This window comes from Penicillium subrubescens (genome assembly GCF_028828155.1).
Source record: "Penicillium subrubescens strain IBT 31985 chromosome Unknown utg000009l_segment0_segment0, whole genome shotgun sequence".
Lineage (NCBI taxonomy): Eukaryota > Fungi > Ascomycota > Eurotiomycetes > Eurotiales > Aspergillaceae > Penicillium > Penicillium subrubescens.
Window position 1 is genome coordinate 82,890 of NW_026643159.1, and position 27,902 is coordinate 110,791.

Sequence of the window (27,902 nt, forward strand, 5' to 3'; positions counted from 1 at the left end):
CGATTCGGTAAGTTGGCTCAAACCTAGCACTCCACGTGGTAACGGCTATTCTACTCGTCACAATCCCCTCCTCTTTAAAGGGCCTGGCCCACCAGGTCAAGTCATCGCCATGCGGCCCTGCCGTCGTCAGGGTGGTCGGGTTCAAACTGGTCATTCAACGCTGCTTCTGCCCATAGAGCTAGCCCGTTTCGGCGGCCCTGGCTGATCCGGGTGACGACGGTAAAATTTGCGACTATCAATTCCCGGAGCAAAAAGAGTCAGCGGCGCCCGAATACCCGGTGGGACACTTCTGCTGTTGGATAGAATACTAAAACTACTTGGGTCTCAAGGCGGAATAATCAGCTCGTTGATTTCAAAAACAAGGAAGCAATTCAAGAATTATCTCTTTGAGCTGTTACGGGCCAAGAAAGAGATCGACGCGGTTTATGCATTGCAACGAAAGTACCAAGACTGAAGAGAGGAGAAGAGGAGTCTCTAGCTAGAGTTTCTCTCCTAGACACCTTCCTTCCCTCTTAAGCGGCTTCACCTCCCGCGGCTGTGCTTCATGAGCCAGTGCCCAGCGCAATTAAGTACTAAATATTCTCAGCGGGCAAGGTAGGTGAGCATATAAGGGAATTGGAAGCGGATATCAAAGTTGCCAGGACGCAGATATTAGTGAAAGAAATAATTCAATTGCAGGCGGAATTAGCCGACCTGCAAAAACATATCCGGACCAATCAGCTCACACCATGACGGCAAGGTCGACCTCGGAAGGCTGCTGCCACGATTGTATTGACGCAGCCGCAGGCGGGCTCGGATCTCTGGGAAACGGTCTATTGCCAGCGCTTCTTCCCCTCGGGCCCCCCAAAGTCGATTCTTTCGGGTTGCTCCGCTTCTTGAACCTACTACAGTATTGGCCAGAATACAGTCATGTGGCTGAGTCTCGGCCGTTCTGGTAAGTTTGTGTATGAGAACAAGAAATATAATACAATATCAAATCAAGTGGGTTATTCGGTAACTTAACCTATATCTGGCTGGCGTCGACAAATGGACTGACCCTGGTCGCTCAAGGAACTGTAGCAATTAATCATAGCCCTAGTAGGATCTAAAATATGTATGCACTAAAGCACGGCATGATTCTGTACGGTGCTGACTCTCTCTCTGTGGAATTACAGCACATTGCTACCGGACGTGGGTTAACCAGGCTACCCGCTTGAATCTTGGCACTTTGCGTGTTGTATATTTCGACAAGGTTGAACTTGTCTGGTCGCAGGGAGCACGTCAAGGCTACTATGACTATTCGGGGTATGTGAGGGAGATTCAAATTTATTCAATTTTGAAAAAGACCATGAACTGCAAACATAAAACAGAATCACAAAAGGCCGAACGTGTTATTCTTTATTGGTGAAATTTTGAGACTTGCCAAAATAAGTGGTTCCACCACCGGTATTAAATTGATTTTGGGTAAACTAATTCTCGGCAATTAAATCATGGAGGGGCAAGCTGCGACGGTAACTGCTGTAGATCCTGAACCCAGACACCCCACCTTAACGCTCTTGGGGTGACCGACTTAACAACTGCTCGGCGGTTGTCCCGAGCAAGTGGACGAATAGGACTGGGGAACATTTTGATATGTCACGATCCACTGCGTCCTCGCCAGCCATGGGCGAGTTCTCGTAAGTATCTTGCCCGCTATACTGAGAACTATTCTGTGGTTTCTGGACGGTATGAAATTTTTCTTCTCGTTTGCGTAGGTTATGCAATAATTTCATATTGGCGGTACACAATTGAGGCTCATTTGCACCACTCTCAGTCGTGCCCTTTAAGGGTGCGCTCAAAATGGTCCAGAATGATTGAGTCGTAGTTGACTGGGTCCAGGACTGAACGAGAACTGGCTTGTACAGCATATCTAGATCGACACAACCCGTGGGATCATCCTGGGTATGTGTTCCCCTTAAGTGCCGGCAAACGAGATGCACGCTTGTACTGATATAGAGACACTGTAAACACTGAAACCCACCACTAACCTGGAGAGCCGGATGAGATTGTGACCCGGTTGGCCGTGGCTTAGCTAGGCGGCCGCTTTTGAACTGATGTCCTTGAAGATATTGGTCCAGTCCAGTTCGCCGGTTCTTGGAGATCTGATGTTTTTTCCGGAAATGATTGCTTGCCTGTATGCCTTCGGTGGGTATCGCATACCGGCAAAGCGTGCAGATTGCAACATGCTCCTCCCAATCGAGATACAAGGGGAGCGAGGGCCATTCCCGGGTGGAAACTGGATAGGCAAGAGGAGCAGAGTGCGGCATGGAGAGATGATGGAGTCCTAACCGACTAATCGAGCAGAAAAGGAGTGAAAATGGCAGGAGTTAATGAGGAGAGCTCGAGAACCCCCAGGTCTTCCCCATATGTACTACCGCTTTCTAGTAACGTGACGCGTCGCGTGTCGAGCGACGGAACACATATTGCTTTTTCCAATCCCTTTACAGCCATCGCTACGGATTATTCGGGATTGCTGCCAGTGGTAGTGAATAAGGAGATTTGAAACTAATAGGTCCAGGTGTGTTAACCCCGAAGTCCAAGTATGTGGGAAGCATGGTACGATCTATAGTAACGAGTACATAGGATGGAAGGAGTACATGCTTCGGAAGCACACGGGCATAAGTATGGACTGTAATGGCGGGACAGGGTCCTTGCGGTCAGCCGGACTGTTTACTATGGGGTGCACGGACAAAAAGTGTGAAATGGTCGACCATTTCCGAAGATACTAGTACAATAGGGAACGTACTTCACTTCAAGAGGTAGGAGTGGTGCCGACCAACCCGTTATCTGGTGGTTGATGGAAGTCTGACTTGGATATTGACCAATCTCCTCATCTCTTATAGATTGGAGGTCCGAAGTTCCCGCGAGATGAATGTTCCATAGAGTCCATGTATCTTACAAAATGTCGGTGAGGGAGAAATAGACCGTTCAAAGATGCTCATTTGTTCTTCCAAATCAAATCAAATCTATCATCTGGAATTACTAGTCCGTACTGCAGACATGTTTGGGGTGGGATGCTATTAATGCACGCATGGGTGATGTTAGACAATTTGCCTCCCGGAAGCTTTGTGAATCAATTAGCTGGAGCTTGGACGTGTCCATGGCGAGAACAAATGCACGTGTTTTTGGCTGCAGTCGGCTCTCATGGCTCATTCAACACAAGCTTGCAGCGATCGTGAAACGATGGTAGGATTTGAGAGTATACGTGTCGACTATCCATTGGCCACAAAGGAGGCTGCAAATGTAGCCGCTCGGCTGTTCTTTCGGCCGACTACGCCCTGATGCTTCTTCACCATCTGCAAAGCGTCACTGGCCCGCAGATACGAACGGCAGCTACGTTCGTATATGCGGCTCAATCTGGAAACCTGCTTCCTTCCCATTCACAATAAAGGCGATTGTGATACATCAAACCGCTTAGAGATTTCATCGGTAGGATCGTTTTGTTGCGTGCTAGAATTTTCATATAAACTGCATGATGTTTTCAGTTGGAAAGAGTCTTTCAGAAATCGTTCACGTTTTCACTCGCCAGCTTATCATTATTTTAAGACCCAAACCTTCCTGTTCCAAGCGAATCTTTCAATCCGAAACCTCTTGCATCTCCAATCGTCGAAATAGCACTATATATTCGCAAATGTCCTCCCCGCAAGGCCAACGCATTCAAGCTAGCTGTGTCACTATATGGGGCAGTGGTGATTATGATATCGACGTTGAGACCGATGATTGGGCATCGTACTATGCAGTTGTCAAGAAGGATTTTGGAAGTTCGTTTGGACCACCTTTGACTATAACCGGGATTTGCCAATCTGAAGTCCATGCATGGAGCGAATTGGACCGAATGCTAGGATTATGGGCCAAGGTCATACAGAGCGGGGAGCCAATGACAGAGGAGCAAAGCTTGGAGATATTTGGAGGACCGAATGGCCGAAACAAACCTATCTTGCGTCAGTTCTTCGCCGAGACGAAGAAAAGACGGATGGAACCTGATGGCAAGAGTACATAAACACACGCACATATACACAATCACTCTAGATATATTGACGGAAGTCCCATGGAGAGCATGTAGCTTGTGACCACTATCCTTACAATGTCCCGGGGCAGATCACATATTTCGGACACGAGGATTCATCTGTCCAGGAATGGCCTTACAGACCGTCATGAGCAAGCTATCTTTTTATGTCTGAGTGCCCTTTGTAGACCACTGACACGATCTATCTTTAGGAAATTTATAGTTTCAGGGATTAACCAATTTACGCACATATCTTTGCGCTGGCAAATTGATATGCAAAAAACCGTGGCAGTACTACCGATAAGAAAAAGCAAATGGCTGGGTGACAGCGCCCAGAAGCATGCTACTGAAGGATTTCCATGGTTAGAGCTCACCCAATGGCCCAAATACTTTCAAGGTCACAGATTTCGGATGTGCCCAGTCTAGGCGTGATTCTTCTTATGAGCTACTGCTTACCGCGTTCACGCAGAGTGTAGAACTATTGATCAAGCGTGTAAATTACACTATCCAGGACCGGCGGATTAAGGAGTTTGACCAAATCCGAATCAATAGCTTTCTCTCACGGCAGGGCATTTGTGAACGACCAATTATCGTGGATCCAAAACCATCCACATACACCCGGTACCAGCAGGTATGGCAGCGCCAGATCTGTTTCACCTACCGCGTAGTCGCCCAGATCAGGAGATCATCCTGCGCCACCAGTTGACGACAACTCAACTTGCAAAATTAGACCGGATGGAGGATCTTGGTACGCAACTACTGGCAGAGCTATCCCTAGCAGTTCAGTATCAGCTAGATAATGCCTGTCTCGCACTCTCGATTGCTTTGTTTGATAAACTTGTTGTTCCAGACAGAGCAACTTTGTGAACGGCCGGGAATAAGCTAGTCTTGAAGGTGCTCACTGTGACGACCATTCATGCTACAAAAGTCACCACTGTCCGTGGGGGCTGAGATGCAAAAAACGGCTTAGCATGGGCTGCAAGTTTGAAATTCATTTCGGGCCAGATGAAACGGAGGTCATTTAATGCACCTAACTATGGGAAACATATGGTAAGCTGGGAGGACAATAAGATACGTACTGCAGCCGTGTTTTGGGTGAGATGTCATTAAAAGGAAATTTGTACTGCAGTCAATGAAAAGATAGAGAAAACGAAAGCTTCGTGAATGACAACTTTTTCAGCCATCCACAGGATTCCTTGGCATTTAGCGAGTGCTCGGCCACCCCTGCTGCTCTATGGCCACGAAAACCGTTATAATAACACTGATTCTTTTTAAATCAGAACCTTTTCAGAATTGGCTGTTGGTCCAGAGATGATTAGAGGAGAGCATGAAAGTCTTGACGTGGTTGGTCCGCCGGCTGCATGATAGTAAAGGCGATTGATTTAACATTTTTTACTTCAATTTCCCTTGCAGGATAGTGAAGAATAAACCCTGAACCATCCTAGGTAGACGGTTAAGCGATGTTACTCTCTGAAACAGCTAAACAGATGCCCTCTTGTCTTGCCAGTATTCATGGAGGTTGCTGACTCACATCCTTTTTCAGAACTATCTGTCAAGTCCAACTTGCTGACGGCATGAGCCACAATCGCGGTAAGCTCCTTCCTGCCGGAAACGTCAGCCTGCCTTACTGCGACTGTCTATAGATCAGACCTATCATTTCAGCCACTTTGGTAAATGTATACTTCATTAATGTCTGGCCAGCCTGGACTCAATTCACCCAAGTGGGAGCCCTCGCTAAACTGCCGAGTGCGTGTCGAAATTATCTCCCCTAAGGTTCTAATGCCATTTCCTAGGTGCGTTTAGAACCAGGTTGGTGGAGCAAGGGAATTATCAATGCGAAGGAAATACTGAGAAGACCAAGGCCGTATCGTCTTTGTAGAGGTGGTTCTACAGGATCTACCAATACATGTCTGAATCCTTCGTAGGCACAGCCATGTGCTTTCTTTTGCGATGATAGTCAAGTACTTATGCGAGCTGAAAGGATCATAACTCTGCGATATGGATGGCATTGTATGCAATTCACAAGTCTACAGACTGATCAAGAACTTCAATCTTTTTGGGAAATTGAGTTCTCTCTTCACTGCAGACTATTTGTTGCCACGTTGTGCATATGCAAGAAGCGTGTGACTCTTGACCGCTACTTTGGGCTGCATGTGCCCACAATGACCTGGATCCAAACTCTCCTTACTTTATTCTCGAGATTATAGTTTACGGCATCTGCGCTGCTTCATATCTCAGGCCATCTACTGACAGCAACTCAGCGTCATCTTCATTCATCTAACTCCCATTATGGAGGGAAATCCGTCTTACTCGCAATACTGTGCGAACCTCGTCTCCGAGTTTCCGCCTTGCCAAATGTTTGGTAGACTAGCCTGCAGCGGCTGTCAACTAGTTGCTGTGAGAGACCACTTTCTCCGCTTAGCTCGAGTAAGCTGCTCATCTATCACAGTATTGCAGTAAGAACTGTCAAAAGGCCCACTGGAAGACTCATCGAAGAGACTGCAAGTCCCCGTTCAATAATACATGCTGGCGCCCAGCATGGGACCGTGAAGCTCGGGCCCCAGCATGGGCGGCCCGCGACCAAACCGGGAATTTCCACAATCCTTTCGGATCGCATCAGTATTTGTGGGGAAACACACCAGCCTTTGATGTGTTGCAACTGGAAAGCCATGAGGGACTTGCCGATCAGAAGGATGTTGCGCTCTTATTTGCTGGTGTGTTTGATTGATAGTCTTTTGAATGGATAAAATTATGGCTGACAGGAGAGTTCCAGCTTCGGGCGATTTACGGAACGTTGTGAGGACCGTCGCAGATCTTCCGAGTCAGTTTGAAAAGAGTATAACCTTGACAATCAACGATCGAAACTCTACAGTCGTTGCGAGGAACCTGATTCTGCTTCTCCTTGCTCTTGACACGGCTGATCAGCACTGGTCCGAAATTGACCAAGATCGAGAAGTCACCAAAACTTTAATTCATATTTGGTATTCCTCATTCATCAATTCCAGGACACTGTCTCGAATTCAAGCCAAAGCTTTGCCCCTTATTGCCGGTGTCTGCGACGAAGCGCTCTTCCTTGAGCCTGGCGCTTTCTTGAGCAAGACCTGGTACTTTAAGTCACAGAGGAGTCTACAGGTCACCCTCAACCGAGAAGAATGGCTTCTTGCCAGACGACTATGTTGTGTTCCTGGTAGTCTGACGTTTGAACAAGCGCAGAAGATTCGTACCGCGGTTACCCTTGCGCCTGAAAGGGCGGATTACATGGACAGGTGGCTATACAAAGAATTGACTCCTGCATTGAGAGTTGGACAAGAAAGATTTCGGGAAGATGGCATGCTTTTGCCTTTCGGGCACACCCGCAATGGGTTCAATATTCCAAACCCGTAAGTATGGGTTGAGCCTCAGCCGAGGCCAAAGAGTCTCAGGATCCTTTTACTAAATTTAGGTAGCACGTTATTTCACGACCAGAGAGCCTGGCCTCTGGATGATAAGGCCGATCCTTTGACAGGCTGGCCCATTTGGGAAATACGCAATGAAAAGTCTCATACAGTCTCAGATCTTTACGGCAAGCTGTTTACATATCTTCAAAAAGTAATACGGAAGTTTTTAAAACGGCTCACTACTCTGACAGCCCACTTTGAATTATATAGTACAGACGTCAGAGAGCTAGCTCTTCAGCTGCCAAACGACCATTTCGCAAGAATTGAGGTTCTTAACGTCATGTTCTACGTCCACAATCGATGCTGATATCCTGTTAGATTTCCAATATTTCCGATGTCGGTTACGTCGGAATATATGATACTCTCGCTTTCCTGGCACCACTTCTTCAACCACACTATCAGAACTCGCACTCCACCCTCATCACATTGTTCCTCAATGCAGTCATGGAGATTGTGAAGGCAACCGGAGAAAAAGATTCAATGAGCAAGATCAATTTACTCATGGAATATTTGCCTCAACCGGACGTTCTCAGGCTTCTTAGACCCGACAACGCAGATATGACGAGGCTTTGGGACGCCCGTACACTCTCATTCGATGTAGAATATTATTTCCAAGCGTAAGTAGAATGTGCCAAATGATGACTTTGTGCGGATACCTGTGAAGTGAAGGGTGGATGCCTTTGTCACCGTGACATCGTTATAACGACTTTATAGGTACATGGTGATCCACAAGTTTGCTGAAATTGGAATGGCTCAAGGAGTCTACATTAAATCGCCCAATACCATTATTGAGGAGTGGCCAACGCAGCTGAAACGTCAGAAAGGTCAGGAAGATGCCCGAGAAGAGTTCTCTGCTCTTTTAGGGTCGAATCTCTCCGGCCTTGAACGCTATGTTGAATGGAGTAGAGTCCCATCTCCTGCAGTCAATTGATGCAACCAACAAATTGATATGGGGAAGGGCTACGGGCCAGGGGGCGCGCAGGTGCTGAATTATCGCACAGAAGGCGAGTCGAAGGGGGACGACTTGTAGCGAAGGCTGGCGGAAGACCATTAGCAAGCGATAACCCGGGCCGCGCGACGAATATCCTGGCCTATGGATTATCGATCGCACCTTGTGTATATTCTGAATTTCAGCACCTGCAGGCATCATCTGTAGGCAATCCGATCATTCGAATGTACTTTTCATTTTCATTTACAGTTTCGCTCAGTCATCAGTGCAGTCTCCTAAGTTTCCTTGCATAATCCAGTGCGAAGTTACCGTGGCAAGTAGCCACTCCTATTGTCAGCTTACCATCCCCTTCAACAACAGTAGTCTCGTCTTTACAGCGTCCTGTGTACACATACTCAAAAGCTCTCCAGTCCGCTTGTGGGATAGGGTCGTTGCATGTCAATGTTTTGGTTTTTGATTTCCGAAAACCAGCCGAGAAAACATTCTTAAAGTACGGGCTTGCCCTTTCCAGAATGACGCGATGCACGGGTAGATTGATGCCACTTATGATGGCCTGTGCATCTGATAAATGTTAGTTATTGAAGGCCTTGTTCGTGTGAGTGTGGTTCCCATAGAGCACACATATGGCTTAGGTCTAACGTTAGCTTACCCGGTAAAGTCATGCTCCAAAGGTTTCGACATCGTCTCAGAAGGATACATATAGTAGCTAACAGACCTTTGAATTGCCAGAGCTTTGATTCCAGGGTAACAAATGAGTATCTGAGTGTCAGCGGGTTGTTTTACGGTGACAGGATTTTGGGTTTATTTGAATGTCTCGTTGGGAGGATGAGGGGTAATGATGGATTCACTAATCAACCCGTTTTTGCTGTAGCAAACTCTACCATTGACCATTCAGTACTAGACAGAATTGCCCTTCTCACAAGTGCTACGCGCCCCTGTTGAGACACGGGCGGAAGTGCCTGGGCCACGGCTAGTACTATATCAACAATGTGACAGCTACGGAGTACTTGGAGATAGGCCAATCAGGGCAACGGAATCAAAAGGGGAGAAATTGAGTATATGATTGATTGATTGAAGAACATAAAATGAGGGCGCTCATGGGGGTTGAAATACCCATGAGCTTACAGTGTAACGGAGGTCCACGCATGTTGAATATCCTGGTGCCTAATGACAACATAAATGACTGAGATTCGCCATATAAAAGTGTTGCACCATCTAGAAAACAATTGACGTGATGTTCATCCTTGTTTTGGTACGAGTAGCAACCCATTGGGGTTGACACACCCCCTCAGCAAGGGTAGATCACGAAGCTTGCTGGTAGAACTCATTGATCACCATCCTCCAAACCCTTCAGCAGGTGGCCAATATCCTCCATGCCTAGCATTCGAAGGAACTCTAGGTGCTTTTGGCGAGGAAGGATCTTCGTGAGCCCATCTGCAATCATATCAGATGTCTTCATCCATTCGATTGAAATCCTTCCTGCTTGTACTTCTTGACGAAGCCAGTGGTGATGGATGTCCACATGTCGCAGCTTGGTGCGGAGTTGAGGTGATTCCTTAGTTAATAAGGAGATGGTTTGCTGGTTATCGCATAGAAGGACGATAGGGTGACCAGGATCGAAACGAATAGTGTCGAAAAGTCTCTTCCACATTGACAACGACTTTCCAGCTTCTGACAAGGCGAGTAATTCGGCTTCGGTCGTGCTAGTGGTGACAGTCTTCTGTTTTGAAGCCTTCCAATCAACCGGCCCGCCAAAGATCATGCAGATATATCCCGCAGAGCTCTTTCGATCGTGGTTATCCCCGTATGACGCGTCACTCATGAACTGCACCGACGGTGGAATCGTCTGCTTTCGGTAGCAGATTGCCATGTTTCTGGTTGTATTCAGATAGACTATCACTTGATCGATCGCATGCAGGTGCTCAGGGCCAGGATTTGACAGGAATTGAGCCAGGTATGAGGTTGCTTTAGCTGCATCTGGCCGTGTGATAATCGTGGGGAACTGAGCTGATCCAACCTTGCTCATAAATTCGTGATGATGACTTGGTGAAGCAGTGCCGTTGAAAGGCTTCAAATTCATGATCGATTGTGGGAGGATTTCGAGTCGGCGATGTTGGGCTAAATGATAGCGGTTCGCCATTGCGGAGATATAGGCATCCTGACATAGCCATAAAAGCCCTTTGGAACGGTCTCTGATAATGCGAATCCCTAGGAACCACTGCGCTTCGCCTATTTCTCGCAACTCCCAAGCCTTGCCAAGTTCCCTTCCAATATCATCGGCTTCCTTTCTTGCAACAGGTGGGTTGAAAATGAGAATATCATCAACGTAGAAGATAAGGAGAATGTCACCCTTGACGAACAGGCAAATGTCTTCCTGCACCACTTTGAAGCCCAGCGATAGCAGTACTCGTGTAGCCTCTTCCTGCCAAAGCCTTGGGGATCTTCGTAGGCCATATAGAGCCCTCAGGAGCTTCCAGCACCTTCTGCCCTTCGTGAACATGCCAGGGGGTAGTTCGACGTACACATCCTCCTTTAGCAAGGCGTTAAGGAAGGCGTTGACAGCATCATATTGGCGCGAATCGAGATTGAATTGGGCTGCGAGAGCGAAGAGTAATCGAGCTGTTCTGACGGCCAGGGTAGCTGAATATTTTTCATCATTCGTGACTTTCTGTAGATCTCCACGAACGCAGATTCTGGCTTTGTACTTGACCAGGAACCCATCGCCATCGAATTTATACGTGAAAACCCAGGTAAGCGGTATAACTTCAAGTCCTCTATCAGCAGGCCTGTCAACTTCCTTAAATGTGCCCTTTGCATCGAGTGCCTTCACTTCCACTGCAGCTGCATAGGTAAACCCTTCGCTGTGCGGGTGCCTTAGCATTTCGGACCAATTCTTTGGGGCAGGCGGTAAATGGGGCCGCCTATCCTATATTCGGACTAGCTGGATTCGGGATTCGTTCTTAGTCTATCCCACTATGGTATGACAGAGACAAGTCTAATTTAGTAATATCCCGCAGCCATGGGCTCTAGTCAGAAAGACACACTTTGGGGGCCGCTGGATGTTTGCTGTGGGCGCTTACAAGCAGCACTTTCCTAGGCCTACCAATATTGGGACACCATTTGCAGTAATAATGAGTGAGGCTGAGTGCTACACTGGCCTGCTTGGTACGCTAATGGCCTATCATTTAGCGCCCTGAAAACTAGTGATATTATCTGCTTGCATTAGCGGAGGCTAGAGCTGCTGGCGTAGTCTATCTATTGGATCAATCCATTGCAGTCGAGGTCTAACAGGATGATGCCTAGGGGAATAGAGGCGTTCTGGAGCTGGGTGAGAGTTGAGCCACCATGCAAAAAATGCGAACGGCCCTGCAACCATGACAAGATGATAGATAAAGACGTAGACAAACAAAACGGCAAAAACAGTCTCAAGCCCCCATATTGGTGACGACTTGTCCTTCTCAAACCACCTCCTCCGCTTTGGGACGCGGTCTAGTTGCACGTCACCAGTTGGTGGTGGCAGGCAGTCATGGGGGAGCAACCAAGTGCAGGGAAAAATGACAAGTGTTAAACAGAGCCTGAAACAAATGGGGTGAAATTGGGGTATCCCCGGCATCTGGATCTCCAGCACGAGGTGCATATTGGTAGTCCTTATGAGTGGGAAGGTCTCTGTGTTCGCGAAACATGCATTCTCGTGTCAACCTGATGAACTAATGGGTGTCAGTGCTTGGCGTACAGTAAATGGTGGCGGCGGGTATACCTTACCGCTTGGCAATATTCTAAGCGCCAGATAGAGAATCACAATCTCAATCGGCCTCTGTGGGTCCTATAGCATTTCTTGAGTTCTTGGAAGACATGCAGTCGGTGCTTTGGTCGTTGACCAAGATTTGGGCCGGTGTGTCAAGGTCCTTCTTGGATGCCAAGCAATATCCAGCTTTGAGTTGGTTCAGACGTATCCATCGCGGAAACCTGAGACTGTTGGCCGGCGATGAAGCTCTCTGGTCAGGATGAAAGGTGACCCTGTTATGCTAGGTTGACTACTGCCACTAGGCAAGTTTCCCGGCGAATATGGCGATACATTGTTTTCCAGCGGTATTTATTTTTGAGCGGCTGATGAAATCGTCATCCCTGGTGACGAAGGCGCTTTTGACGTACTGTCATTAGTCCAGATTTTCAGGAGCGATCCAAACCCCGGGTTCGTCATATGGCGACTCGAGTATCTTCTCCACTAAGTCGTTTTGTTCCAGTGATAGTTGATCACGCTGCAGTGCGGTTCCTATTGGGATTTATCGGAGCAAGCCAAAACAGTACGGATTAGTATGCGTCAGGGCAAATAGGATAATTTCAAGATCCCAAACTATAATCCTACACTTATGACCTGACATTCTGAGAAGTGCACGGCGTGAGTTGTAGCGCCGGTAATCCTGAAGCTAGCTGGTGTTGATATGGCAAATACAAATCACATTCATGAAATATTCAATAGACATCAAGTCATTATTATGCTCTGGCTGTATTTAAACCCGGCCTCATTTAAATGACGATAGAACACAACGAGAGCTGCGCCGATCTGCTAAAGGATGATTTTGTGGCACTCCGCTTGGTGCAGCATGTACTCTGGAAGTCTAAACAGCACTTCAGAACAGCCAGGAATATCGCACTGACGACCATTCGGAAGGATTTGTGGAAGCTTATGGGTCCTAAAATGCTTTTGCAGTCCGTTCTTCCGGGAATATCGAAATTGCTTTGCCGTGGGATGTATATCGGTTACCCCTAAGCATACTGGACATTCAAGGCCGGTGACGCTCTTCATTGGGAATGGTTGCGGTTCAGTCTTGATAGCCGGCATGGACTCAAATTTTACTCGCTTTCGCAAGGACTTCGGTACATGGAGTCCGTGAAGTCGTAGTCGTAGCTCTAGTGACCGGATCCGGTCTTCAATCAACTCTGCATCATCAATGTTGTCAACATCTCTGTTCTTGAATTCAAGTTCTGCGAGCTGTTTCCTTTCCGGCTGTATATGTGACGTGTCCGGTTGGAATTTCACTGATGTTCCCTGGTATTTTTGGTCGATAATGTGGTTCCCAATGTTCTCAAAAAACTCGTTGCGGACTCTTTCCTTCGCCTCGTCATGAATTTTCTTCCTTCGAGCCTTGACTCTCCTTTGAAGGATGAGAAATGCGTTATATCGTCCAGCATCAGCACATTTTGCTTTATTTAGTTGATGGAATTCAGCAATTAGGTCGTTCCGAAGTGCTTGACACTCTCGTTTCAATTGATCGAGCTCCTTGTCGTTTTCAAGGGACCTCCTCTGTGGCTCTGTGAGATGCTGAGGTGCGGATGCATCCCGTGTTAGGCTTGAGTTGCAGGCAAGCTTGAGTAGGGCATCTCTAGCAGGGGTCTCCATAAAGGCAGATTGAGTATCATCTCTGACAGAGACATAGTAGGCAAATGTACCGCTCCGCTGATGTCCCATTATGACGTTCCGTGAATGTTCATCCAGATGCCCTACAGTGGCAATGTTAGTGCATAACGGTCAGAGAAAAGTGAGAAAATTCGTGTTGAATCTGTTCGTACTTAAATTGGCAGCAGCCCCTTTCCGATATTTGCAAAAAGTTCCTTTTTGTTTGGACCCAGCTGAAATGCTTGTAGACTTTTCATATTCTAGCGCCGTGCCAAAATTGAGTGCGCGTCGTGGATCGGTGATCCAAAGACCCCCTCCATTCTTCACAGCTCTTCTAAAGATTGGAATTTCTTTGACAGCCTCTTTGAAGTGAATAGTGGTACTAAGCCGGTGTTCCGGGACCTCTGTGAGGTTCCAAATATCTCGCGGACATTTAATGCGCTCGCTAGCAAAAGCATTATCGAGAAAGGCATATTCAAGAATATCCTGAATAACACAAAGGCCCAGGTTATCGTTCCGTTCTGTGTAGGTGAAAACAGGTCTGCTTTTGTCAGGATTGTGCGTATCTCTCATAGATTGTGCTTCTTACGGTACGGTACGCCTTTGTTCCTCTTGCCTTTGTTAAGCCTATGTGTGACTCTCATGAGGAGCACCTGGCATGTCGGATTGTCGGGATTTTTCACCATATACAATTCAATATCCTTCCATTTCAAGGCATCGTTACTCCTCATATAGCCGTATTGATAACAGAGTATAGAAACTCGTTGATAGGGAGACCCCATCAACACCAAAAACGCGATGTCAATCGGTTGCTGCCGGACCAAATCTGCATCTAGCGATCCCATAAAATCCTGTCGACGCGGCGCACAATGATTTATGTTTCCCGATCTGAAGGGCCTCACAATTTGTCCACTCTGTATCTTCGTCTTGGTCTCAGCCCTATGAATGTTTAGAAGGAACTCGTGAATAGGAAGACAATCCCATTACCGCCAACTCGGACGCTCATTTCCAAATCACGCAGAGAGGCTGACTGCATCTGCCATTACACAGACATATCATTACATGATCGGAAGTGGCCTTGAATACGGGTCTTTTGATTACAGGCGCAGCGATCATGTTTCTTAAAGTGGACTGGAACGAACCTGAAAATATATACTACCATCTAGCGGAGCTTGGCCCGGAGGTTTCAGCCCACCCAAACAACGTTCACATATATACGGCCGTTGCTCAATACTTAGCGTACACGCTCAGGGCTTTTGGTATACCCGGAGAACGGCGGGGACGTAGGCAAGAGGAACGCCGTGCAGTTCTTGGACGCCTAACGACCTGGGTGGAAGATTCTGTCCCGGAGAATGAGAGAATGAGGGGTCGGCATCGGACAGCTCACCCGGCTATCGACCTATTGCCCGTGAAGGTATTGACCGATGCCCGTACATCCTTCGCGGAAGGAAACGTCGACCCCTCGACTGCCACGGCAATGAGTACCTGTCGAGGAAAAGTGGGGAGGTTCATCACAGCGACACAGGACTGGTCCTTCGGAGACACCCATTCTCTATTGAAGAGGGAAGCGCCCAACGGCAGTCTGACCAATCAGACGGGTCGAGATGAGAGAACATCTACCACCAAGCCTCGAGATCGTGCTGAGAGACCGAGTAAGAACTCGGAGGGGGCCTTCTCCTTTAAGCCATTATGGATTAGGTTTGTACTCCCGGAGAAACTAACCCTTGTGAATACAAGTATCAGAATGGAGCTGATCTAATATTTGGACTACCTCTTGCACGATGGGAACTGGCTGAAGTGGCAAGAGCTGCCTGAGTTGATCGTTGCTTCGAAAAGAATGGAATGTCCACAGTATTAACGCGGAGGAATGAATAATCTACATGATTCCTCTTCGGAGAAAATGCTCACTAGTTAATCCTTCCTCAAGGCGAGGAGGGACTTTATATCCAAAATATCCTTTTTGACATGTCGATTACAATTAGCATTGTGTGCGCATAAGTTGTGAAAATCTGAAGTCCGTACGAATCCTATATCTAATTCTATTCTACTTCTAAAGTGATAATTCAACCCTACTACCGCCCCACTTTTCCCTCCCATACTTAAGACGGAACCCCTAATTCTACCCTACTAGAGTCGTAATACTCCCATGGGATAGGCACTTCGAAATAGAGCATAACCAAAATGTGGCTAACAGCGGTCTTTGTACGAATAGTTAACCTCCTTGCACTGTGTAGGAATCTCCATGTTCCAAATTCAAGACGTAGAATCTACACGATGGTTTTCTTTGACAGACTGTTGTAAATTGATAGAATATAGCTGACTAGGGTCTCCGTACGGGCATTCAACCTCAATCCACTCGGTAGGGATCTCCTTGTTCTAAATTCAATAATTATCGTCGTAGCTGTAGGGTTGTAGATTCAGTCGCAACTTACGTTATAGCCTCAGTGAGGAAACCATAGGGGATTTCCTGGTTAGCTTGTTGTTTACAAGGATATCTCTTTTCGACCATAGGCGTTTTTGACCATAAGCAATACATATCCATGAAGACTAAGGAATCGTACGAGAGGTCAGTTCTGGCTAGTACAAAATTCATATCTGGGTGACACACTGCCTAGTATCAACATATGCCCTTCGTCAGGACGCCTGCTCCGTACGGACAGATAAAAGGTAAGGGAGGTGATTTCGGAGTTTAGTCGTGACAATCAGAGGGCTCTTCCGAGTCGGAAGAGAGGTCGATAGTGTCGGCATTCATCTTGAGACTTGATGTGTAGAGAGTGTCTCAAAATCGATGCAGATGCGACTGTGTCAGAGAGTGTTCAGAGACTAGAAGTCTTCATGAAAGTTATATTCGAAAAGCGAGAGGGTATCTGTCAAAAGTAAGGCTTCTATAATCATACAGGAGGTTAGTTCGAGCAATAAGAACTTTCATAAATAGGTGACTTACTAGCATAGCCTTGATATATACCCTTTGTTAAGATGCCTGCTCTGTACGAGGAAAAGAGGATAGAGAGAAGGAAAGTAGAAAAGGCTGCCTGGCTGGCGATCGTCGCGCTTATAATCAATAGTGTAGGTAAGTAAAAGTGTCTGGTGGGGGTTTTAGGGAAGGTAAGTGTGATTTATGTAAGAGATTAGTTTAAATAGTGGAACAAAACCCTCTCTTTTGCTTAGTAGTATATGTAATGGGAGTCTCCGTACGAGTATTGACGTTAAACGTATGTAGTAGAAATCTCTATGTTGAATATAGTAATTGTGTAAAAGATGTAGATGTTTATTCTTTGTTAGATATATAATGTATTGTTGAATGGAGGATTATAGGTACTATATAGGGACCCCATCAAAATTATAAAAATTCCTAAGTAGCACTGTAGAACTTAAAACTTTAAAGAAAAGAATGTAATATATAAACATAGAGTCTACTATTATTTTAATATCGTACGATGCATCATTATAATAGAGTGTGTTGAAGATAATACTGGGTGAGAGGCTCTATGTTAGAATCGAAACGTGAGGATCTGCCGGTCGTATTATTCTCTCCCTTAGAAGACCACCCCATTAAAGAAAACAGAGTGTATTTTAACAATCCACCACGCTCTAGACGATGATTAGAAATTCGTACGGTGAAGACTATAGACTAATTCTGATATAACTTAAAACTTGTGAGAATTTAAAGTTTGTAGGATGCATCATTATAATGTAGGTTTGAAATAATACTGGGTGAGAGAGGCTCCATGTTAAAATCGAAACGTGGAGGATCTGGGTCAGCAATCACAACCGCTATCCATAACCTGAACACTGAGTTTGTGAAGGCTATCCGTGCCCACGAGGATAGGTACCGACAGGACTCCACTGGGCTTGAGGTATTTATTACTTCCCATGCTGCCTCCGTTTCCGCCAACCCACAGCCCCGAACGGCTATCCCGGGTAAGAGTCAAACACCACATATCATGTACGCTAAAGCCATGACCTATCCGCGTCTTAAGCAAGGGGATCATGGCTGGTATATCTGGAGGCGATCCAAGATTTTAACAAGAGTATGATGAAAATCATTGATAAGTGGGACGAGAGCGACTACCGTCCCGGGGATTAGACTTGTCTGCAGGATTGGATGCAAGACTTCCCTTTGCCCCTAGAGGACTTCTAGTTCAATAGATATTTTGAAGTTCGACATCGCTTAATCAGTGGCACCTAATAGAACTAAATTCATATTAGGTCTTTTTAGCCATAGGAAGAACTACTACCCCACTCAGCGGGAATGATAGAATCTTAAAAAAGGGAGCTCACTCGGAGGGAGTGTTTCGTAGATTCAAGAGTTCCGCACTTACTGAACCCGTCGTGGTAGGCTCACTATTAACGTTAAGTACCGCGAAATCAATAGCTTCGGGTGACTGGAAACCCCGTGATTATTCATCCCATTAAATAGCATGTCCCCATACTCTGCCATCCGCCGAATCTATGAGCAGGTATATTCCAGGCAACGATTCTGAGCAGCATACGAACGACCAATATACTAGAAGCGCCATCACCCCCCGGCAATGGGAACAGACATATTTCTAACAATAGCTAGTGCGAGCATCCGAGTCCGAGGCACTAGTTAGGACGGATTTTTCGGAAAAGCGGCCTTCGCGTCGGAGACGCGATAGTTGCTAAGAACACTAAGCCTACCATTTTACATAGATATCCCCTTCAATCAATTGCAATCAAGTCCAGATGAAACACTTAAGAAATGACGAAACACAGAAACTAACTTCGGATCACTACATCCAGTCAAAGGATATGTATACCCCAGTCTCAATGCACCGGGCGCTAGATGATTGCTGAGCCGCACTGAAATGCCCCTGTCCCAACCAACCATTTAAGCGCCTTACTACCTATATATAATAGACGTAGCCCGAAAGGGCAGCAAAGTAGCAGCCACACCGCAGCCTCATTCTAAATACCGTGGCACATAATGTGGGTCATCCCCCGCCGCTCTTCTAAATTACCGGGTCTCGGCCATCTGTCTTTAAAAGCTTCTGGACTGACCTCTACGGTTCAATAAGCGTTTTCGACTTGACTAAACACGTCCACGGAACTTATCGCTGCCCAGCCTCGTCCGTTAACCTTCCTACTCCGTCTTCCTGTGTCACATAAACTCGCCCATTCTCGCTGACGACCTAACACGTTCGCGCTCCCTAAGCTCTCAAAAAGACCATTTACGGCCTTCTCTGTTTGTTTACGATCAACATGGCCGATGCATACCGGTTTCCGGTACGGGGATCTTCAAATTCTGGCCCAGCAACGGTTTCCCTCCCTCTCCCCTGACGATGCATACCTTGCGCTTCACCACGAAATGCTCATAAAGCATCCTACCGAGATGGCGAAAATCATTGGCCTAGACGGCATAGAGCTTGTATCTATTGCCCTGACAAAACGTGATATTCCAAGCCTAATCCGTATGGCTCGCCTCGGTACGAAGGTAGCACATCGCTTCAAGGAGGTACTTAACCCTTCCCCGGTCGACACCCAGCGTTTGCTCAACACTCTCACTCCAAACGTGGGACCTATCGCGCCTCAGTCCAGCGTAGGAATACCCAGGGACTTGCCATTAGCTCCTTCTGGTCCTTCGAACTCGGCAGTTGTTGGCTTCGAGACAGAGGCGCCCAATTCCTCGGGAGATGTGGTGAAGAATAGTCCAGTGGCGGTAACAGATAGCTCTGGACCAATGCCAACACCGTTTCGGAACCATCATCCCTCAGTCGTGTCAACTATCTCGAATGCTGGAACGCTTCGCTGAAAGTGATTCAAGCTGCCCAAACCCAGCAGGCCATCAAAGCCTTGAATGCCATCGCCGATTATCTCGCGGACAGTAACTGCATCGCCGTGTGCGGTTCCGGTGGCTCTGATGGGTTCGCCCGGCTTGTCTACGACTTTATCAAAATGACGAGAAAGACCGGGAGAATCATCGTTTCTTCGTTTACCACAACTCCACGAACTGGCATCCGGGGTTTGACCGATTGACCACAGACCACCCGCTGCCACCGGAGTTTGTCAATAAACCTGGCAATGACCTCGACCATATGTGTCTGTTCATGCTTGAAGTCAGACAGAAGTTGCTCGCCGAGGACCCGAAGAGCGCGAAGGCTATTGTTTTCCACCTTCTCATTCCCTCGTGTTCCGAAATACAGATTAAGGAGCCACTACATTTCCCCGAGGACCTCTTTCCTCTTCAGATTGAGGGTATGACGTACAAAGGCGCTGCCCAGGTCAAACTGAATCTACCAGCAGTCCCTGCTAGTCTCTTGTATGACGTTGCAAATATTCTCGACCCGGCCCACTGGAACGCAATAGCACAGGGAACTAGCATCGCCGTAGGGGCTCCAGCATGTATCTGGGGCATTCCTGGCGCTGCGACCGCTTTGGATGCTGGGTTAGGTCTCTTTACAGGACCTGGGGTGCTCCTTACCATCCCGATAGTGGGTCTATGCGGGCCATTAGGGGGCTTTACACTTGTGAAGTCAGTTGGACCATCCATCTATGATTCTATATGTGAGGAGGCGCCGAGGATTTTAGGTTCTACGGAGCGGTTGTATTCGGCAAAAAGTAGTTTCTAAAGAGCGGTTGCATTCGGCAAGAAGTCAAGGAAGTTGGAGAAGATGCCGCGCTAGAAACGGACAAACCGTCGGATAAAACGACATCTCTTTATCATGTTAACTTTGGTAGTAAAGCGAACAGATCATTCCTGTTTCCTGAATTTATCTTATAATCCACTTGATATTAAAATTAACTACTTATGGCTGTCTGAGCCCTTATACATAGAAAGTCGAAATATAAAGCATAACTTTGCGGCGGCGCTGTAGCCCCGTATGCAGGTAGCCTGTTAATCTGTAAAGGTATACTCTATAAGTCAGGATAGAGGCCTGTCAATCAGGTAGGAGAAACGAGGCCAAGTCAATAGTGTGAGATAGTCAAAGACTGTTTCTTGAGGATCGTAAAACCTCTTCAGCATGGGTCAATTTATATACAGTCTCATTGCCCAAACAGGAAGGAGATGTATCCTTGGTAGGGGAATGGGAGCGGGGTGAAACACGAGGCTTGTGTAACCTCTGTCAAGGGTGTTCCCTGCAGGAGTTCGTTCGCATACTGATGCCGAAGCCCCAGCGAACCTCCACAGAAAGCCTGCCGGCTTATCAGGTCCGGGAAGCCTGAGGCACCAACACTTGGGAATAACCTCATGCCAGGGTATATCGTAACATTGACTTACTTAGCGCGCACTTCTAGCACGTTCTGCAAGATACTCAACAGGACCCGAACCCGACGTAAGGCTTTGCATAGCAACGGTACGGTTGCGAGATAGTCTTGAATCCGCAGTTGGAATCAGGCAAGTATAACCCGTGGACATTCTAACTCACGGTGACTAGTCGGCAACGCGTAACAACAGGGTCTATAACAGTAAAGTAGTGAGAGTGAGGCCCTTAGCGGTATAGACGTTAGCAGGTAACAGGACGGGTGTACTGCTTAAGGAGCTCTTAGGTAGAGGGGGTAGAAGAAGGAGAATTAGATAATTAAGAAGAAGATTGAGCAAGCTATTAATGACGAACTCGCTAGTGTTCCTTTATCCCTTTCGCTGTACGATATATATATCGATATAAGGGCGTACGCTGGTATTGAATGTTATCTTAGAAAAGAGGAAGAACATCAAAAGGTAGGGGCTGATTAGGGATAAGGTTATAATTAAAGGTAGATAATAACTAGGGCTAAAGAGTAGGAAGGTAATGAATCTGGGTAGCTGTACGAGGGGAAAGAGAATAAGGAGATGAGCGAAGATAGGCTATAACTTAACTAATTCGTACGGCTGATTGGTAGTGGTAGCAGACTAGAATAGGAAGAGAGGGAAGAGTAGTAAAAAGCTCTTGAGTTAGACAGTGAATATTAGTCTCTATTTTCAAGTATAAAAATTCGTGATAATTAGTAAGTGCTAGGAAATTGTATTTAGGGGTCGTACAAGAATAATTAACCTAAGAAAAAAATTAGTGTGGGTCTAAATAAGAAAAGTAGGCCCTTCCGGTCGCACCCTATCAAAAAGAATTAAGGGGTTTGGGCAATTTATGATTAACTCGTACGACAGCTATAAGTGACTGCAGAAGCTAAGAATGAAACCGGATATAGAATTATGTCAACTTAGAACTTCTGAAATTTTCGAGGTGATCGTACGAAGAAAAGTGCCAGCAGTCAGGTAGGGAAAAGAGCGAGCAGTGAGGGTGGTGGGTCCAAATTCTGCCTATACATAAGGCCTCTACACCGCCGAGCAGCGACCCTCACTGCTCCAGGTCCCTTGGGATAGGGCCATGTTAGTCTCGTCGTCCATGTTCGAATGTTTTGGCTTTTATCTTAGATTCTTAGAGATCTTCAATATTACTCAATCGCTGGCACATACGCCATTGCTCCTCCTAGATCCAATCCCATCATCTCAACAATGCCAATGGAACCAAAATTACTATACAGAACACAAAGGAAAGTGGGTCAGTCCCTTGTCTAGGCCGTAAGTTACCGCTCCATGTCTCGACAGCTATTGCCCAGCAGTGGAGAACGCTACAAAGAAAAGTTGTCTCGTAAATACTTGGGGGCCTATGGCTCGGTGGTCGGCGCATGGTCAAGGTGTCACCCATACACCAATGTCGCGAATGCTGGTGTGAAGAATGCATCAGCAGTTACGGACATCTGATATTAAATCGAGAAGGTCGGAGAGGAGCGAAACAATGAGTGGGCCCTCCTCGAGGCTGAAATCCCAATGTTACTTCAGGTTACAACAGCGAAGTTACAAGAAACCTAGATTACCATACAAAACATTCGGAAGTGTAGATCAATTACCTGAGCAAGATGAGATAGTAAAGGCTAGTAATCCTCTCAAGCAAATGGGATCGTGGATTAGGTCAGTCGGAATCAATCTTGACCGAAAAATTTGGTTGGTCGACGAAAGAACGAATGAGGGAGGTTAAAAACCGGAGATACTGTACACAATGTTACGACAACAGTAATACCAAGGATAACAAATTACCACACAAAACATAAATGAAGTGGGTCAATATGGCTTAGCGGTAAGTTACCGCCCTGGCCTACTCTGACCCGTTATTTACCCGCCCGCCACGCGCCGACTGATTTGACTTTCCCCCACTGTATCATTTCACCTAAGAATCGAGGAATCTCTGCTCCTTTGGCTTCTTCAAACCTCTCTGCTTTTCGATTGAATGTCCACGGCCCTTGCTAATCTCTGCTGCTCGGTGGGACAGGCGTATGCCCTCCCGGTTACTCTATCAACATGTTGAGGGATTCGGATATAGATTCATTGACTAACCACCTTGGGGCGTTGTCAAAGGAGAATCAAAAGCACCATGAAACTCTACAAGATGTTCTGAAGCAGTTCAAGAACCTCCTGGAGGACTACAACTCCCTCAAAAGTGACTATGAAGAGGTAAAGGAAGGCCGTGAGAAATACAAAAAACAGGCTCGTGGTCAGGTATGAGGCTCGAAGTCTGCGCTCCTGATGAGGTGGGAGATGCCAAGGCTGACATAGTGAAGGATCGCAACCCGTTCGTGCTGGTGCTTGTTGATGGTGATGGATATCTCGTATGGGACCTTCTGTGGCTCAAAACACCATCTCTTCCCCGGAACTAACCCGGACTTCTTTGTTGTTCTAGTTTCAAGATCATTTTATCAAAGCCGGTGCGGAAGGTGGTATTAAGGCAGCCCGTGAGCTTAGCGACTCCGTCAGAGAGCTCATGCACTCCACTCTAGGGATGCAGGCTGATCAGTGTCGGATCATGGTTCGTGTTTACGCCAATATGCTTGGCTTATCGAAGACCCTCGCTCGAGCAGGCCTATGTGGTCATGAAGCTCGATCTCTGGCATCCTTCACCTCGGCTTTCAACCGCGCTCAAGATCTCTTTGATTTCGTCGATGCTGCCGAAAAGAAAGAGGGCAGCGATTTTAAAATCAGAGGTGGGTTCCTGACGATCTGCAAACCAGCTGGCATCAGCCTCCATTCACAGCAAGTCCTGACCCGCTGTTTCGAACTCCAGAAATGTTCCGACTTTTCGCCGATTCCAACCAGTGCCGACATATCTACTTTGCGGGCTGCCACGATACTGGGTTTGGTTCTCTGCTGACCCCATATAGGGGCAGAAGTGACCGCATCACCCTCATCAAGGCTGCTTCCTTTCATCGGGAGTTTAAGGATCTAGGACTACCGATCAGAGAGCTGCCGTCGGTGTTCAAGTCTACGCCTATTTCTAGCACTAAACCAACTACTATCGTCAATACGAAGGCGGCTTCTGCCACAAATGGCAGCGCTAAGCCGATCTGTAAACATTACCAAAAGGCACGGTCTTACCCCTATACAATGAGAAATTTTGGTCTATTCTAACTGGCGTGGCTCCAGGGTACCTGCAAGTACGGTAATTCTTGTATCAAGCAGCACGTTATGCCGGGTCAAACCCTGTCTGTTACACCCGCGGATGAATCGCCGAAACAATTGTGGTCTACTCCAACTACCGTGGGCCGCTCGAAGGAGTTTCTTTTCACTCACCTACCGCCAATGAGCCTCAAAGCGGAGGGGCGTATCGCCGTCAATAAGGATGGCGAACGTCTAGACACTTATTGTCCCCATCCGTCCATGGATGCCATGGATGAATACCACCACCGTGCTAAAGAGCACAAGGTTTGCAACAGTTATCACCTCTCGGGGGAGTGTGGTGACAAGAGTTGCCTCTATGATCACAGCGATGTCTCTGACACCATATTTGAGGCGCTCAGGTACATCCTCCGCCAGCACCCTTGCCCTCGAGCCGGGGCTTGCCGGTCCATCAAATGTTACAAGGGTCATCTATGTCAGAAGCCTAACTGTAGGCCCGTGGGTGGCTGGCCGTGTCGCTTTGACTACCGTGCCCATATACTTGATCTTAAAGTCTCTCAGTTGGTTCCACCGGTCGCACAGGCCGAGGAAGAACAGTCCCAAGTGAGCGGCGACTCACACGAAGGCACCTCTTCTCCGGGAACTCTCATCTTCTAAACTGCGCCTAGATCGCCTGATACACTACCGTTCTAATACAGGAAACCGTCACTTACTCAAGACCCACGCCAATCGTGTCGGCCCGGTATGTGTGAAATTAATGCAAGGCTACATACAATGTAGGACATTTGTCTTAATGGGTACTGAATACCCTATGAGTTCAGTTTATCCCATTCAACAATTCCTTCATCCCGTCACTGTTTCCCCCTTTGGTTCCGTTGCCCTGATTGACGACTAAATCCTTAGTATTCATGGCCTATATAAGCCATTCCTGTTACTATCTGTCCGTGGTGCACAATCAGCTTTTTCCGTGTAAGGCGGCCTTTCTAAGCCTTTTTTTCCTGTCAATCTAAAGTATACCGCCGAATAAAACTATGATTTCTATACGCATAGCTCAATTCCTCCTTCGAGATAGCCATAATCATGCTCAACGTGGACACTTATCTGGATAGTACCTACGCAACTCTCACCGATGAGAGCCCACTTCTGTCAGGGAGCACATGCCGACCGAGTCAGAAACAAGATGTCTGATCGAGGATTTGTCTGTGTAAAACAGATTGGGTCAAATTCCGTAGAAACCCATATTGATCGGTTTTAGAACATCACAGCGTAAAGTTTCGCTACTAACTGATCTTTACCCGGTTTCCTTCTCTCATCGCAGTTATCCAATCGGAAAGAAATGAGAGCCAGGATTTCTTCCTGCTTTTCCTAGGTGCGTAACTGTTGGTATCACCAGCTAGGTACTGTGTACACAGTTAAGTGGACAGCATGTATGCTCCAAAAGCAGAAAGTAAATTGATTGATGTAGATAGATGTGTGTTCCTCCAGATCCTCATCCAATGCCCCTGAATCCATGCGGCGGGAGCCGCAGCTTAATATGATTACGTACAACATGTCTTTGCTTATTCTGGCGGGAGGAGATGTCCCGACAGTACCATTGACATTATGCTATCCTGCTAATCGGTCACGACGCCCTGAATATGACTTTCGCCAGTCAGTGGAAAGCGAAGAAACAAAGTGCAAAGAACGTACATCATCACAACGCGTTGAAAGAGAACGATGTGGCATAAAAACTGCCGAACATGCTTTCAATATCCACTTCTTTGGACCTTTTTTGTCTTGGGCTGATGTATAGAGTGAGTGTCGAAGGTAATGATCAAGGTTTTTTCCTCCACATAAGTATATACACCAGGATTTGATGGTTCTTCAGTCTGCCATGATTCTCGTTATCTTCTTGCTCTCTCGGCCAAGTTCATGGCGCAGTTGGCGTAGGCGTTCGATATCCTCTGCATCGCCTAAACGGGCCCATCTCCTTGCTTGTTTGACCCTTCGCCTTAGATTCTCTAGCTCATCCGAATAGTACGGCTTTGAATAAAACGAGATTTTCTTCAACAGGACTGTGTGTTCTGCGGCAGCCAGAAACGCAACAATCAGGTGATCCACCGCGGTATCTAGATCCGCTGGGTCAGTAGTACCCGCTAAGCAGGTGAGAAATGCGTTTTGGCGGTCCACTCGCTTGGTGATTGCCGTAGGCGAGGGGCAGCGAGGATGAGTGCCATTGCTGACTAAGCGATTCGAGCGTAACTAACTAGTTGCCCATGCCTCCCTCGACTATGGATCCTGAAATATGCAGACCTAGAATGGGGCAACCCACGAAAGTTTTATATGTAAAAGGGGGGCAAATATATCCCAGGCACGGGAAAAGTGTGCTGCTAACAAATGTGTGCACCTCACCGGCGTGCAGCCCACGAGAGTTGACCGTAATCCGTGGCAAAATGAACGGTGTTCCGCTGTCGGTCTTGAGAAATGTTGAGGAATCAGCCTTATTTACCACTGGTGACTGTATTTTTCACATTGCTTTTGTATGACAGATAATCGTATTCATGGGGGTATAAAGTACCCTTCCACTCGGGGGTTCCTTCAAATCCCTCGAGTCTCCGATAATCAATTTTTGCTGCCTAGTTGGCGCATTTTCTTCCCTTCGCATCCAAAAACCTCGTCTCCTCAATAAGAAAGACCTCAGCCTTCAGCAACTGTACCTAGGGTTTTTAGTCAATGAACTTGCCTCAAATATGCAGTGAGTATTGCACGGTGGGTATGTTCACCAGGGGCATACTTGTTACGACGGGACCAAGATGAGTCAGCTATAAACAAACGGCGTTTAGCGGATAGATTCTACAGTCCTACTTGATATCACTATCGGATCCAATAGTCGAGGTCCAGATCAACGGAGGTGATATGATTAGTCGATCTGGTGGATCCCAATACGCAATTCGACACAAGCCCCTGCACGGCTACCGCACGGAACGCGAGTCAGCCGCAAGTCAATCATTCTTTTGCCGTTTAAGTTCACATCAACAGATAAGAACAACGATAAGTCCGTGGTTGCTTTGTCGAACCGGACGATGAGCCAGACGATGGATCTAGTCACAAAACGCGTCGCTCTATTCTTTGGCATCGTAAGTAAACAGTCAAATACTTGAAGTGCTCGGCACCCCCACTGCTCTCTGTCTGGCGGCTTGCTACATTCGCCGTCTGCCCGTTCCCCCAGTCACTGAGAAGTACATTCTCTTCGTCGTATTGGATGTATTCAATAAAAACAAGAACATTAATTCCTTGTCCGAATACAAAGTAATGTAGGTATCCCTGTTCCGTGCCAGAAAGAGATCAAACCAACTTGTGCATTTCACCCAAAGTATCAAGACTGAAGAGAGAAGAAGAGACAAGAGGAGTAGTATCTAGCTGGAATTTCTCTTCTGGATACCTTCCTGCCCGATCGGCCAGCCTTACCTCCTGCGACCCTGCCTGGTGCCTGAGGCCAGTGCAACTGAAATCGCTTAAACATCTCCTGTCGTCGCACTGTCGTCAAATCCTTAAGCCAACCCATCAGACAAACTCCCACTCGTGTCCAGGTCGGCACATTTGTCACAATCCCAAAGAAACCTGGGACATTTTTTTAATTGGCATCTCTCGGCATAACACGCATACGAATATGTCCATCCATCCATAGAGCCCTCGCTGCGGTCGCTTCGGATTGGTGATATACCGAA

General features: G+C 47.0%; 6 protein-coding genes across 6 annotated transcripts; 4 read left to right on the forward strand and 2 right to left on the reverse strand.

Moving 5' to 3' along the window:
* Positions 1 to 3,649: 3,649 nt before the first annotated feature.
* N7473_011127 (uncharacterized protein) lies at positions 3,650 to 4,018 on the forward strand (the record flags this gene model as incomplete). The annotated part of the gene is made up of 1 exon (XM_057157066.1): positions 3,650 to 4,018. One exon carries the CDS (start codon positions 3,650 to 3,652, stop codon positions 4,016 to 4,018), a length of 369 nt encoding a protein of 122 aa, XP_057004188.1.
* A 2,295-nt stretch (positions 4,019 to 6,313) lies between these two features.
* On the forward strand, positions 6,314 to 8,392 carry N7473_011128 (uncharacterized protein; the record flags this gene model as incomplete). The annotated part of the gene is made up of 6 exons (XM_057157067.1): positions 6,314 to 6,421; positions 6,474 to 6,738; positions 6,798 to 7,404; positions 7,471 to 7,729; positions 7,780 to 8,078; positions 8,176 to 8,392. 6 exons carry the CDS (start codon positions 6,314 to 6,316, stop codon positions 8,390 to 8,392), a joined length of 1,755 nt encoding a protein of 584 aa, XP_057004189.1.
* Positions 8,393 to 9,734: 1,342 nt separating this feature from the next.
* On the reverse strand, positions 9,735 to 11,291 carry N7473_011129 (Ty1/Copia family ribonuclease HI; the record flags this gene model as incomplete). The annotated part of the gene is made up of 1 exon (XM_057157068.1): positions 9,735 to 11,291. The coding sequence occupies one exon, from the start codon at positions 11,289 to 11,291 to the stop codon at positions 9,735 to 9,737; it is 1,557 nt and encodes a 518-aa protein (XP_057004190.1).
* Positions 11,292 to 12,977: 1,686 nt separating this feature from the next.
* Positions 12,978 to 14,539, reverse strand: N7473_011130 (uncharacterized protein; the record flags this gene model as incomplete). Its single annotated transcript, XM_057157069.1, has 3 exons — positions 12,978 to 13,912; positions 13,982 to 14,329; positions 14,398 to 14,539. 3 exons carry the CDS (start codon positions 14,537 to 14,539, stop codon positions 12,978 to 12,980), a joined length of 1,425 nt encoding a protein of 474 aa, XP_057004191.1.
* Positions 14,540 to 19,031: 4,492 nt separating this feature from the next.
* Positions 19,032 to 20,282, forward strand: N7473_011131 (uncharacterized protein; the record flags this gene model as incomplete). The annotated part of the gene is given in 5 exon segments (XM_057157070.1): positions 19,032 to 19,055; positions 19,084 to 19,488; positions 19,500 to 19,791; positions 19,812 to 20,239; positions 20,262 to 20,282. The coding sequence occupies 5 exon segments, from the start codon at positions 19,032 to 19,034 to the stop codon at positions 20,280 to 20,282; spliced, it is 1,170 nt and encodes a 389-aa protein (XP_057004192.1).
* A 2,821-nt stretch (positions 20,283 to 23,103) lies between these two features.
* On the forward strand, positions 23,104 to 24,852 carry N7473_011132 (uncharacterized protein; the record flags this gene model as incomplete). The annotated part of the gene is made up of 5 exons (XM_057157071.1): positions 23,104 to 23,301; positions 23,364 to 23,411; positions 23,483 to 23,783; positions 23,864 to 24,162; positions 24,223 to 24,852. 5 exons carry the CDS (start codon positions 23,104 to 23,106, stop codon positions 24,850 to 24,852), a joined length of 1,476 nt encoding a protein of 491 aa, XP_057004193.1.
* Between the last annotated feature and the right edge of the window lie 3,050 nt (positions 24,853 to 27,902).